Source organism: Pan paniscus, chromosome 17 (genome assembly GCF_029289425.2).
Source record: "Pan paniscus chromosome 17, NHGRI_mPanPan1-v2.0_pri, whole genome shotgun sequence".
Taxonomy (NCBI): Eukaryota; Metazoa; Chordata; class Mammalia; order Primates; family Hominidae; genus Pan; species Pan paniscus.
The window spans coordinates 35,898,494-35,913,592 of NC_073266.2; the positions used below are offsets into that span (position 1 = coordinate 35,898,494).

At 35.5% G+C, this 15,099-nt stretch overlaps 1 protein-coding gene across 2 annotated transcripts in view; it reads left to right on the forward strand.

The window, feature by feature from the left end:
- Nucleotides 1-9,821, forward strand: part of METTL4 (methyltransferase 4, N6-adenosine) — a 33,881-nt gene extending 24,060 nt beyond the window's left edge. Inside the window, exons 7-9 of one of the 2 annotated variants that reach the window (XM_003817885.4) lie at nucleotides 2,578-2,684; nucleotides 3,056-3,147; nucleotides 8,206-9,821. In XM_003817885.4, the coding sequence (XP_003817933.2) occupies nucleotides 2,578-2,684; nucleotides 3,056-3,147; nucleotides 8,206-8,351 (345 nt within the window). In that variant the 3' untranslated portion in view covers nucleotides 8,352-9,821. The remainder of the gene's footprint in view (nucleotides 1-2,577; nucleotides 2,685-3,055; nucleotides 3,148-8,205) is intronic. The other variant, XM_034943533.3, reaches the window with a different exon arrangement.
- The last annotated feature ends 5,278 nt before the right edge of the window (nucleotides 9,822-15,099 follow it).

Genomic DNA, 15,099 nt, shown 5'->3' on the forward strand with positions numbered 1-15,099 from the left:
TATTTGTTAATACAGCTTGATAGAAGTCACGTAAAGGTAGCATCTACTTTGTAATGCTCAACATGTCACTGCTGTACTCCTTCAACATGGGCTAATTCAGACTTTTGCTTTGCTGCTTACCACTTTTATATTTTTATTCTCAAGGCTATATTTTTTTTGTATGTCTTTTTGTAATGGGGCCTCAAACTGCTGGCTTTGGGAAGTCAGTCTGGAAGATATCAGGATGAAATTTTTAAAAGCTCTGATTTTGTCTGTAGTTTAAAAAACAACAAACAAAAACTTTGGGGAATTGTGTATCACCAAACATAGAAATAGTCTTACTCTTCATCTTCTTCCCTTTATATACTCACAGTTTCAACCGCCCTTTGTGATTTCTTTTTCTTATTTTGTGGGGGATGAGGGCAAGGAATAGCAAAGTAAACCATTGTAGAGGGGATAGGAAGATGCCAGAACCAAGAACCTTTTATGCTCTAAATCTTAACTTAGGTCCTCAGTGCCTTTTGTGCTGCTGTGCATATTTTTGAAAGAAATGATTTGGACTCTAGAATTGGTTGAATGATCTTTAATATCTCTGCATGCTACAAGATTACCAAAAAATACAGAAAAATAAGGCATCAATTTAGAGTTCATCAGGTTTCCTTTTAAAGTTACATTGACTATTTAGATGATTTCTATAAACGCCTTCCTAAATTTTGAAAAGATAATCCAAGCTATTATTTTAGTGTTTAATGTTTATATTGCAAGCATACTCATTTTTGACACAGTGGAGTTGTACTTTTTATGGCTTTGTGTATACTTTTTCATCTACTGGAATATCTTCTAAAAGCTGTGTACAGTAGTTCTCCTTATCCTTGGGGGGATACATTCCAGGACCCCTAATGGATGCCTGAAACCATGGATGGTACTGAACCCCATATATAATTTTTTTTGTATACATACATACCTGTGAGAAAGCTTAATTTATAAATAGAGAGATAAACAATAACTAATAATAAAATAGAATATTATAGCAATATACTGTAAATGTTATGTGAATGTGGTCTCTCTCTCAAAATATTTTACTGTACTGTACTTACCTATCTCTGGACTGCGGTTGACCATGAGTACCTGAAACCCTGGAAAGTGAAACTGTGGATAAGAGGGGACAAGTGTATATTGTTTATTTATACCTATGTTATGGGACTTGACAAAGACTTACAGTTGTATCTTTGTTTTCATGCTGTCCTTTGGTCTTAGTGTTGGTTGATTTGGTATAGGACTGTGATAGGAGTATACTACCCTGTTCCGTCTTGCCTATTATGATAGTTCTTTTATAGTCAGAAACTGGGACCAAAGTCAGGAGGAGGTCACCTTTTGAAATCAAACCCAGTAAAATGTTAATACATAGAAACTAAGATTATTAATCCGTAGTAGTTATCAGTTCTAAGAGATGGTATGATAAGACCAGAATTTAAAACATAAATATCATCTGTTATATGAAGCATTTATTAGGCAATTATACATATTGTTATGATAGGAGGGGTAATGTGCATTGAGTATAAAAACTACCCAACGTGCCAGTATTTATACAGCACTTTTTGTAGGATATGCTGTGTCTGATTGGCCCTAGAGGAGATAAAAGACTTTCTGATTACTGAGTTGGTTGTTTAGGTACATTGATATCGGATAAAGAGTTTCACAGATATCAGTATTCTGACAGTGAAAATATATATTCCCATGGTAAATTAATGAATTGATATTTTAAATTATTTTTAGTTTGATTAGCTTAAATGAGTCTTTGAGAGTATGATCATCCCAGGGTGAAATGTGAAATTGAATTTCTGAATTTATAATGCCAAGGGCCAGTCTCTGGACTAGGTATTGTCTATCAACCACCCGCTTTCTATCCTTATTAATTTTGGCTTTGACAATGTTTAATGATACTATTTCCTGTAACTAAAGGGAAACGTGTTATTATGATCTACTTAGTCATATTGCTAATTCATTTATTAGTTCATTAGTAATTCATTTATTAGTTTATTTGCATGAACTAATAAATTACTGATGACATGGTTTCCAGGAATCAATTTTAGTTAAGAGTAGAGATTGTTTTATGTGCAAGATGATAATGAAGTTATATTTGAAATATTTATATGATATTTAAAAAAATGTCTTATAGAAGCAGTGTCTAATATATATGGTAGCCACTAACACATGTGACACTTCAGCACTTGAAATGTGGCTAGTCCAAACTGAAATGTACTATTAAGTATAAAATACACTTTGGATTTCAGGCATAGTACAAAAGAAAGAATGTAACATATCTCAATAACTTTTTTGAATTGATTACATATTGAAATGACAGTATTTCAGGTATGTTAGATTGAATTAAATATATAATTAAAATTGATTTCATTGCATTTTTTTTTTTTTACTTCTTTTGGTGTTTCTATTAGAAAATTTAAAATGATAAATGTGGCTCACATAGTATTTTTACTGAATATCACTAGCCTGGAGGTTTAATTTCTTTTGTGTGTGTGTGGAAGCTCTATAGTGATGGGAAAAAATAACCCTCTTTTGTTGGCTCCTTCCTATCAGATAACCAATTCAGGAGAATTTGTGTTCCCATTAGATTCTCCACACAAAAAGCCCTATGAAGGTCTTATACTGGGGAGAGTTCAAGAAAAAACTGCTCTACCATTGAGGTAGGAAAGGTGATTTTTCAAAATTGTATACATGTATTAATTTTTACGCTTTTAAAAATGATTAGCTTAGTAATCATTGACTTTTTAAAATGTTTATGTTTTTGAAAATCTGAAAATGGTCCAGTGTAGAAAAGAATGAATGGTATGGCACAGGAAACTATATTTTGTTTTATCTAGTGTGTAATTGTCATTATTATAGAAAATGAAATTATAGGAATGTCTCAATACTTAAATTGTTAATTTCTTTCATTGATTGTAAAATTTGTGTTAAAATCAGATACAGAAAGAGAACAAAAATCAATGCAGCTGTGGCTTATATATAGAAAATTGTTTTTTAAAATATAGTTTACTTTCTTGTTCTGTTTAATTAGGAATGCAGATGTAAACGTGCTCCCCATTCCAGACCACAAATTAATTGTCAGCGTGCCCTGTACTCTTCACTCACATAAGCCACCGCTTGCTGGTATGTTTTTATAAAATAGAATTGTTACCACTTTTGTCAAATTTGAAAAAAAGCGTACATTTAGTATTTAAACGGCCTACAGATTCGGAAATTAAGTCAGACGTAGGTTGTTAATGAATATTCTAAAACTTTATAGCAGAATTCATAGCAGAATTTGCCTATCTCTATGAAATAGAGAATAGATTAGTTTTATGTTACTCAGCTTTTCCAGTTATACCATTTTTCAGATTCCCCTTGCTATCAGTTGCTTCCCATCACTGGGCTGACACAAAGAATGCTGATGGGCATCTGAGGATGCAGTTCAGCTAGACCCTTTATTTTACTACCGGGGCTGTATCCCTTGCTTGTTCTAAAACCAGGAACTCAGAATAGTAGTCAGAGAGATAGAAGTCCCTTGATATTTGGTTAGTGGCTCTCAGTTTTACGTTTTTTTAAAGGTAGTGTTGCTTTTCTGGAACATTGACAGGTAATTGCTGCAGCCTGCAAATTCTCACTAGTCTTAATGCTTTAGTATAATGTTTATCATTCAATGAAACTATGCAGCAGGGAATAGTGGGGAATTTGGCTTTAGAAATGGACTAATGTGATTTTGAATCCTGGCTCTGGGAGTTGGGCAAGTCACTCAAATATTTTTCTGTATCAAAGTCCTTGTTTAAAGAGGGAATAATGATATTTAGTCTTCTAGAGTTGTGAGAGTTAGTTATATTTAAAGTTCCGTAGCATGTGATAGAAGCTCAATGAATGCTAAATTTTTCAAGTCAGAGTTTAAAAACATAGAAATATAAGTCCTTGAGAGATACTGAATTTGATATTCAAAGTTTACTTTTCAAAGAATTTCTTCAGGAATACATATTTTATTAGTTTGGTAATTCTACCAACAAAAAACTGCTACAAGTTGCCACTCAGGAAAACTACAGGGAGCTCATATTACCTTGCAGAATATGAGGCAGTTTATGACCTGGGAAATGTAGAAAGTGAATACAAATTCCTAGAGAATTTTTATTGCTAGCACTTAGGATTTCTGTTATCTTAAATAGTTTATGGAGAAGGGTCCTTTTTTAATTTTTTTTTTTTTTTTTTTTGAGATGGAGTCTCACTCTGTCACATACAGTGGCCTGATCTTGGGTCACTGCATCCTCTACCTCCTGGGTTCAAGCGATTCTCCTGCCTCAGCCTCCTGAGTGGCTGGGCCTACAGATGTGTGCCACCATGCCTAATTTTTGTATTTTTAGTAGAGACGGGGTTTCGCCATGTTGGCCAGGCTGGTCTCAAACTCCTGACCTCAAGTGATCCGCCCGCCTCGGCCTCCCAAAGTGCTGGGATTACAGGCATGAGCCACCGCACCCAGCCTCTAGAAGGGTGTTTATAGTATTACTTCATTTGAGACATATACAGATGTCTACCTGATAATCCATTCTTTGACTAAGAAGGATTCTCAGTGAATAATCGATTGCCTTATGCTTTGGACTGTCATAGACCTTTAATGCTTTAATATATAACTCAAGTGAAGGTGAGATTGCATTGTTCCTCATGAAAAAAAAATTATACTTGGCACTAGTAATACCTGATTATATATGTATATGTATTCCTCTCATTTGAATTTTATTTATCACTTGGTAACAAAGCTAGTGTTTGTCTCAAACCTTATTTTTTTCTTTTAAAAATTCAAAAGCTAAGACCATAAACTTTTCATTCTGAAATGATAGTAAACTATTTGTCAATTCCTTTAAAATAAAATAAAGTTATATTTAAAGATGAGCCTCAGGAGACAGGTTTTAAAATAGTGAATAAACAGGAAGGGGAACATCACACTCTGGGGACTGTTGTGGGGTTGGGGGAGGGGGGAGGGATAGCATTGGGAGATATAACTAATGCTAGACGACGAGTTAGTGGGTGCAGCGCACCAGCATGGCACATGTATACATATGTAACTAACCTGCACAATGTGCACATGTACCCTAAAACTTAAAGTATAATAATAAAAGAAAAAAAAAAAAATGAGTCTTGCCCTAAAGCATTACAGCTTATATCTTTGAAATGCAGTTCTTCCTCATTCCCAGTAGAGAGCAGCACAAACACATTTTTAGCACTGAAAACATTTAAAAACAAAAGTTAGATTCTGGAGGAAACATCTGAATAACTCCATATATATATAAAATCTTATGTTTTGGTTAAGTAGTGATAGGAAATATTGTAATATTTTATTTTTGAGTTCATGTTACTGTATATATTTTTAGTATAGTTCATGTTTCTATATATTTCAGAAAGCATCTCTCAGATTTCTGCAGTATATTTTACCCTGAAATCATAACTCTAGGGGTTTGGGATGATATATATTCTGTATATAATGCTTACAGCTTTTACATTTAAATATTCTTAAACTGTTTTATGCAAATTCATAAAATGAAATGTTTTCTCTTTTGTATTTAGAAACACCCTGATTTTTTTTTTTTAAGTTTAATTGGTTATTTCTGTTGCAAAATGTAGGAGACCACATTGGTAGCATATGGCATTTCAAAATGATACATTTGCATAAGTTTTGAAATTTTCTCTGATTGAAAGATAAGCTATCAATAGCTATGGTTTACAACCTAACATTATAAAGTGATATTGTTTGAAGATTTAAGGTAGGAAAATCATGAAATAAAGTATTTAAATCAAAATTTTAGCTTTCACGTTTTACCTTAGAGGAATTTCCACTTCTTTTTACTGCTTTACATACTAACAGTTTCCATCTGAAGAGTGAAGTTTAGTTGATGGGATTATATGCACTGATGTTTGGGCCACTTCTCTCTTACTCCTGCCCCATACTTTCAGAGCAAAAACGAAATGACTAGCTGTGCACAGATTGCATCCGCTCCATTGGTTAAAGTGTGTTTTACTAACTCCAGTTGTTATGTAATTGTTGAAGTTTATGTGTCATACTCATGTTTAAATTTATACATTCACATTTATTTTTAAATTAATATTTAAAAACCAGAATAATCCATTTTTATTAATTTGCCTTTATTTCTTCTCCCTTATTTTGAAATAAAATAATTGTAGTTAACATTATAAAAACACAACTTAATATTCTGTTTTTCTTAACTAGAAAGGAAAAGAACCTTGCAAAAACTTACTACATTGAGAAAATAGGATGGCAGTAAATGGGTTTAGGTTGTATGTATTTTTCCACTCCATCCAAGTACCTGGCCATTATTTTCTATTAGATTGTAAACTCTCATAAAACATGGATATTCTGCTTCCTTTGTTTAAGTTTTATAACACTGATTATAGTGGGTGCTCAGAAGAGGAAACATTTTTGACTGGCTGACCCCAGTTTAAATTTCTAAAATAGGGTTGCTAACATCTTCGTACCAAAAATCTGAACAAATGAAACAAAAACAAACAAAACCTTTCTTCAGTGTAACCTTAGACCACATTAAAAGTGAATTGAGGCTGGTAAGGCGTTAAATTCATGGGAAGAAAATGGAAAAGTTCTTCCATGTAGGGTTATTGTCCTCTAAGACTCTAGGGAAATCTTTCTCTTTCAAGGTTAGTAGCATTTAATTTATGTACTTAGGAAAGGGTTAGAAGCCTTCGTGCCAGTATCTCCTAGAACCCATCAAAGCCCAAATTTGAGTTCACTTGAATTATAGACAGTGAAACCTTTTAATTCTTCTTTGATTTTTGCTAAACAGGACCAGTACTTTCTGACAGATGAACAAGTATTTTGCTGTGAGAGCAACTGAAGAACATGATGAAACCTAAAATATTTGATATATTCTCTTTTAAACCTTACCTGTCTCTAGTATTCCTAAAGAACCCTTATCATTCCTAAATTTGATAGATTTCTTCCAAGCACAATCTTACATAGCAATTATGAACCATATTTTACCTTTTCTAGTGATTTTTCTTATCTGAATTTTATACCAAATTCCTATTAGGTGGTTAGCATAGCTAACCAGCAGCATGATCAAGATTAAATTGATTTAAGTATTTGTCATCCAATTGAGTGAACATGTGCTTTTCAAAAAGTTTCTGTGTTCTTCTTTTCTTTTAGTGTAGACAACAGCTCTTTAGCTTACAGCTCTTTCCCCAACAAAATACAATGTTCAGTAGTTATTAATACATTGAATAATACAAGGAATAGTTAACTGTGGAAGTACCATGATGAAATTTTAGGTAAAGAAGGATCTATAATTTGAAAATGAAGAGATGTTTTTAGTGCTACCAATTTACTGCTAAGGGGGCTAGTTATTTAAATGTTAGTTATTTGTTCTCAGTATTTCTATCTATATCCAGCTCTTCATTTATTATTATTTTATTAAAGTTTATATTGCAGAGAGACTTTTGTCTTTTTTTTTTTAAATGGGTTGTTTTTGAATTTTTTTTAGAGCTCTTTTTCATGTATGGGTTATATTTATTAAAAATAAATTGGCTGAGTGCGGTGGCTCCTGCCTGTAATCCTAGCACTTCGGGAGGCCAAGGCGAGTGGATTGCCTGAGGTCAGGAGTTCGAGACCAGCCTGGGGAACACGGTGAAACCCCATCTCTACTAAAATACAAAAAATTAGCTGGGAGTGGCGACATGTGCCTGTAATCCCAGCTACTTGGGAGGCTGAGATAGGAGAATTGCTTGAACTCGGGAGGTGGAGGTTGCAGTGAGCCGAGATTGCACCATTGCACTACAGCCTGGGTGACAGTGCGAGACTCTTGTCTCAAAAAAAAAAAAAAAATTAAATAAATAAATAAAGTTAATACTCAGGAGATATATCAGCAGTATTGGAAAACTGAAAAGTCACCTAGTAGGTGTTAAAGTCCTCATTTCTCATCTACAAATGAAACCAGTAAACCAGGACTATGGAAATTCAGATGGTATTGTTCCCAGTCTCAAGGGTACTTATTTTAAATGGCTTTCTAACTATAAATAGTAAAGCCTGTGATGAAATCCTTGAAATTAATTTGCTGTCTTTTAAGAACAAAATGAAATATTTCTCTGTTTCTACTCTTAACTGCTAAAAGGAAGTGGATTCCTTCCTCAATAATAATTTTTGTGTTTTTTCCCTTTTTTAAACAGAGGTTTTAAAAGACTACATCAAGCCAGATGGGGAATATTTGGAGTTGTTTGCTCGAAATTTACAGCCAGGTTGGACTAGTTGGGGCAATGAAGTTCTCAAATTTCAGCATGTGGATTATTTTATTGCTCTGGAGTCTGGAAGCTGACTATGATCTTGATTAAAGTAGTGGTTTCTTCATTGTTTCCTCACCACTTTTCCCTTAATTCTAAGTCATTTTTTTATTTTGTTACCAACCCATATTCTTAGAATATAAACAGGACTTGTTTTTTTCAGTAAGGGACCAGAAGTGACTAGCCTTCATGTAATTTTAAGATGAATTTTACTTGAGTTGCACTAACATTCTATGTTATTCTAGACTATACAAATTAAGTGGTAAGCAGTTGTAAAGACGGCAAGACCATGCTATTGAAAAAGTTCAGAAAACATACACCGTGGACCAGAGGTCTTAATCCTATCTATGGATGTGTTTTGTGTGACCCATACAGTGTTGTAAAAAACACTTAGAACCATTATTCTAAAAAATGGGGCTATTTCACATTAAAGTCCAGATTTCTGCTTCTTTTTAAACATCAGAGGCTCTGGCTACACAGAGGCCTTTGTTCTTTCCTGGCATCAGTCTGCAGGACCAAGCGGTGGTGGCTCACTTGGGAAGAGCCTTGTGCTCTCCACTTTGCCACAGTACCACTGCCGCCATGCTGCTCACTTATGTCATCCACTTGGCCCTTGTATGACCTGAATTTGCAACCTGTGGTATACTGTTATGTTCTGGAAAAAATATTCAAAGATCTGCCAAGTACTGCATTAGTATACTGAGTTTATACAGCATTTTTGTAGGGTTTTAAATTGCATTCAAGGTCACTTTCCAAGCACTTTCTGGTTTTGCTTGTTTTTCTAGAAGAAAATGAAAAGCTATTCCTTGTAATAAACATGGCAGCAAGTAAACAGTGTGATTGTGAAAAAAATATTATTTATAGATTTTCTACAAATAAATATTTGTCTACCAAGTAAAATATTTTGACTGAAATGATTCTTTGAAATGCATATTGATTTATTATGTATTGACTTTTTAAAAATTGAGGTATAATTTTCACAAAATTCTCCAATTTTCAGTGTCAAATTCAGTGAATTTTGAAAACATATATACAGTTGTCTGTCTGCCACAGTGATCATGATACAGAACACTTTCTTTACCCTGAAAACTTCTCATTTTTCCTTTTGCAGTCAATCCCCTGCTCCTATCCTTGGCCCCTGGCAAACACTGGTTTGCTTTCTATCATTAGTTCTGCTGTTTGAGAATTTCATATAAATGGAATCATGCAATGTGTAATCTATTGTGCCTGGCTTCTTTCACGTAGCATTTTGAGAAAAGCATTTATACTATTTACAGATTGTTGACAAATATTTATCCACTAAGTAAAATGTTAGACTGAAATGATTCTTTGACAAGCTTGCCAATTTACTGATTTTGTCAAAGAAAAATATGTTATTTTTGAAGTTTGTTCATCCTTTGAGTGTGTGAGTATAGTATCAGAGGCTTAATTTTGTATTTATGGAGCTATTCTAACTTGTTATTTAAAAGGAAAAAGGTATTAAACTTGAAGCAAACTTCTCATGATCTCATTTGAATTCTTTCCAGCTTCTTTTGGTATTTATAGATTTTATATACTTTGTGGGAACATTTTATCCTCACCAAGTTTTTGGACTTTTATTTTTGCATCATAAATACTGGTACTGAAAGAAAAAAGAGAGAATCTTAATTCAATGAGTCTGTTATTCACGTTGCAAGAGTACTAGTTTTAGCTTTACTCCGAAGTTGTGAAACCTCTGGACCTTGTTTTAACACCAGTTTAATTATTGGGCTCCTTTTTAAACAAAGGAGTCTGCAAATTTTAACAATAACATACCTTGTGGGAACAAAAATGAAGGAATATGAACATCAAACTTTGACTTCATTACTACAGTTGGTTTAGCCAACTGACCTGTTGGACTTACATATTTTAGAGCGTTTTCATTCAGACCTTCCTATATTATTTTTATAACTTGTAAGAATTTTGTGGAGTTTTTTTCTATCACATTCTTTTTATAGGCTTAAGGTCTTTTAGGACTCTTGGTAATAATGCTTAGGCAAAGGGGTGCGACTAACATTTGTTGAGTAGTGTATGTTACTCTGCTATGCTTTTTACTTACTGCATTTAATCCTCGCATAACCCTGAGAGATAGATACAACCTTCATTTAATAGTTGAGAAAGCTGAAGCCCAGGGGACTATTTTGTATGTAAACACACAGCAAGTGTCAGAACTAGGATGCACAGTTTCCTGACTCCATAGCCCATGCTGTATTCTATGTAAAAACATGGAAAACTGAGCAAATGACTAAGGATTTCTCAAGTGATAGGATTACACTCTAGCTTTCCCCCTCGAGCTCTTTTGCTTCTACGTGCTTAACTGCTAACACCACTCAAGAAACTGGGGGAATTGTGCCTCATAACATCATATCCTTGGAATTCTTGGCCTTTCTCTGACTCTTTCACCCTTCTACATGAGATCCAGCAGAGTAAAATCACAGAATACAAAACACACAAAATCACAACTACTCTTGGAAACAGATTCTCTTTAAAAAACCTGATCTTTTTATCATTTGTCCTCCTTTCTTCCTCAGCCTTTATTTGTACCCTCTAGTCAAAGTTTGACCCAGTTTTTTTTTTTTCTCTTGGCCACTGTAGACACAAGATCTTTTCTGTACCTAAGGCAGTGCAGTGTGGCACAGTCAGCGCAGTCTAAAGCCAGCTTGTGTAGATTTGAACCCAACTGGCTTTTGGCTTTGAGCAAGTTAATTAAATCTTTAGGCCTTGGTGTCCATTCATGCATATAGGTGATAATAATACTACCTCATAGAGTTGTTATGAGGATTAAATGACTTAATACATGCAAGGCACTTGTAATAGTGCTTGGAATATTTTAAGCACTCCAAAAATGTGACAAGTTTTTTTTTTTTTTTTTTTTTTTTTTTTAAATTTCAGGTCAAAAAGTTCTTACCACAGTCTGGACTCTCAATCAGGGAACGCACTGGAAGTTAAATGTTAGTTCCATCCCTTTGCCTGAGCATTATTAAACTGCCCATACAATTTTTCTGTCTAAACATCCTTTTTTTCTTAATCTTTTTCTTGTTCAGAACCTGCACCTGATTTCATACATGAGGAAGCTATGAAATCTCCTTTCCCATTGCGGTCCTGCCTAAGAAACAAATTAAAACAAGGGCCACATGTGGCTTTGGGCTTTGTGTTTTGATTGCCTCCTGCCATGTTGACTAAGCTGTGTAGCTACTCTACATTGCTCTTTGTTGAATTCCACAGGTGCTAAATAGGTCACCTTTTAGCGATGATGTTTCTTCTATGTTTCTTCTATGTTCAGAGACTTCAGGCCCATGCCACGTAAATTTGGTTCAAAATAGATGTGTTACACTTTGCTGCAGGTGTTAGGAAGTTGATTTTTATTTGCCACCCAGGGGATTTTCCAGTTGATAAGGCACAGACCAAGTAAAGAAGCCCTGTTTCTTCAGATGGTCTGAAAGGCACCAATGGGATAGGTTTCTTCTCTTGAATGCCAACCTTTGAGGGAGGCCAACATCACCATGGGCCAGTGGCCTTCAGCCTAGTCCGTGACACTGGGGATATAAGTCTGGATCTAGATCTGGGCCTAGCTTTAGATCTGCCTTTGCTCTGTCCTTGCTGCAGGCTCTCTTTACCTTGTCCTGTTCTAGTCCTCTAAATTCTGTGATGCAAACTCATTCTCACAAGAGAATCATGGGCCCCAAATCTTACCATCTCAAGCTTACACATATCTTTTGAGCACTTTTATGTATTCAGCTTCAGGCAGATGCTGGCTTTTCTCCTGATGTGATTGAGAGGATTATAATCACTTCAAAGGACCTTCCCTTCCCTGAAGATGCTGTCCGATTTACCTCATTTGATTCATGTCATGCACCACTGGCCTACCATGCCTTGGTAAGCGCCACAGCACTATTGGCACTGTTCTGTGGTTACTAGAGTTCTTTTACTTTAATTGTTTCACTTTATCTTCAAAACAATCTTACGAAGGTATAGGTATAATGAGGGAATAGGGTCACAGAGGCTACTCATAAGGTTAATAACCAAGACTTGAATTCTATTCTGGTTCCTAAATTAAGGCACTTTTTGTTATATCATGTTTGCTAATGAACTTGAGATCTTAATAGCAGGTCCATCAGCTACTAATCAGAGAGGTTCATTGTATGGGCTGGGGCAAATGTAGAATGGTTCATATATAATCACCCAAACATACCTTTCTCAATATACCACATCATCATTCTTGTGTTATTGACACAGTATTTTTTGTTAGAGATTTTAGTGACATTAGTTGAACTGATAGCCTCAGTCAACTCAGAATCACTTAGAATCTGATGGGCTGCTAAACCCTTTGACATAAGCCATAAGCATTTTTACCATGCCATTGTATTTCAACAACTCAATCAGATGAGCCATTTTAAGCTCACATTTTAAGGACGCTCTTCTGCAAAATATTCACCTGGATTTGAAGCTGTATGGGTAGTTAGAAAAGGGAGTAAGTAAGGTAAGCACAAGTGTAGATAATTTATGGTGATCTGATACCAGTGTTTGGATATATGGGCCAACTCATAACTCCAGACGGGGTTTTGTTTAAATTCACAGCTCTATTGACCAGTCTGTACCAGCTTGAAAATAAGTCAGAACTATCAGTGATAACTTCACAACCAGCCTTTTCCCCCTAAATATTCTTAGGGGGTTAACCTAGACCTCCTGGGGCTTCTGCAAACTTGAGTGGGACCTCTTAGATTTTTCAGTATCCATCCAAGTCCCTGGAGCCATATACAAACACATTGATATCTAGTAGTGGAGAGCATGAGGAAAACGATTTAATTTATTTTCTCGGATGAGATGTTGGCCTGGTTGTTGGGTAACTGTGACAATGGGATACCTTTGGATGATGGGTAAGGCAAATAGAGTGGTTGCAGTATTAAAACTGTTTTTAGTCAATATCATTAAGGAAAAACATGGTTCCCCACCTGCTTTTGAATTGCTTCTCCCAACAGTGTCCACATGTTCCCTGAATGTTAATCAGACTGGACTATATGCTGTTACCTGATTGAGGCCTATGCTTTTGCTCATGGTACTTTCTCTGCCAGGAAAAAACTAGCTAGACTTTGAGATCAGCTAGATCTACATGTTGAGTCTGGATATATTTAGCTTCTGAGTGACTTTCAGCAATTAGTTAAACTATATTATCTTGAACTTCCTTTTCTAAGGAATAAGAAGGCTAATCTTTGGGCCTTGTAGAATTATTTTAAGGATGAAATGAAATAACTGAATGTGTCTAGCATAGGACCTAGTAACCTAGCAGGTATTCCGTATATGCTCATTTTTAAAAAAATTATAGTCTTCCTGGCAACACCTCTAATTTCATGACCCACTTTAAAAAAAAAACTGTTATTTTGGACTAGTTTTAGGCTTATAGAAAATATGCAGAAGTACCAAAGAGTTTCTAAATTATTTTTCACCTCTGTAACCTCTGTGAAACCTCCTATTTTATAGTCAGAGTTAATTATTGTCAAAATGAGCATTTTGCATGCTTCTTTTAGAACACTTAGAACAAATTTCTATCTATATCATCGATATCTATATCTGTACCTCTCTCTTCATTTTCCTCTCCTCCCTCCTCTCCCCTCCCTTCTTCCCTCCCTAGAGCCGAATCCACAGATCTTTTCAAGATAATCCCTCTGTTTTTCTGCTGAGATGGCTGAGGGCTAGTGCCCTTAAATTTCCTATAGGTCCTCTGTATTGATTGAGCAGATTTATTAGGAACACTTTTAATCTCTTGGAAGGATACTCTATGTGGCCGAACACTCTGACCCTTTGGTTTTCCAAGGTGTCAGCGAAGAGCCCAGCCTCTTCTTTATAACATGTTTTCAGAACAATCTTTTACTTTTGGCATCTCTTGCCACCTGGATAGGCCAAGGATTTCCCAAATCAGCAAGTCTTGAAACCTTATCATTTCTTTTCTCAATTTGTCTCCTCTTGTATTTTACTAAAAGCAGCAGGAAGAAACCAGGCAGCACACTCAACACTTTGCTTGGAGATCTCCTCAGCTAAATATTCAAATTCGTCGTTTTTGAATTCCGTTTTCCACACAACTGCGGGTCGTAAGTTTGCTAAGTATTCTGCCTTTGCATGATAAGGATTTCTGTTTCTGTAGTTCCCAATGACATGTTCCTCACTTCTTCATGAGCCCTCGCCAGCAGCATTTTTAACATTCAGATTTCTACTAAGTCTTTTAGAGACATTTATTATGCTCCTTAAAATCCTTCCAGCCTCTGCCCCTCTGTCCAATTCAGAACCATATTTTACATATTTGTTATCACATCCCTGCATTTCCAGATACCAAAATATGTAACAGTTTTCTATTGTTGTGTAACAAATTACCACAAACATAGTCATTTTAAAACAGCACTAGGGCCAGGCATGGTGGCTCACACCTGTAGTCCCAGCACTTTGGGAGGCTGAGGTGGGCGAATTTCTTGAGCTCAGGTGTTTGAGACCAGCCTAAGCAACAGGGTGAAACCCCTTCTTTACAAAAAATACAAAAAATTAGCTAGGTGTGGTGTGCATTTGTGGTCACAGCTACTTGGGAGGCTGAGGTGGGAGGACCACTTGAGCCTGGGAAGAAGAGGTTGCAGTGAGCTGAGATCATGCCACTGCACTCCAGCCTGGGCAACAGAGCAAGACCTTGTATCAAAAAACAAAAACAAAAACACTAGGTAAGACAGGCAGACTACTAGATTCTTTGCATAGAGTCTCCCAGGCCCAAAGCAAAGTCTGGTC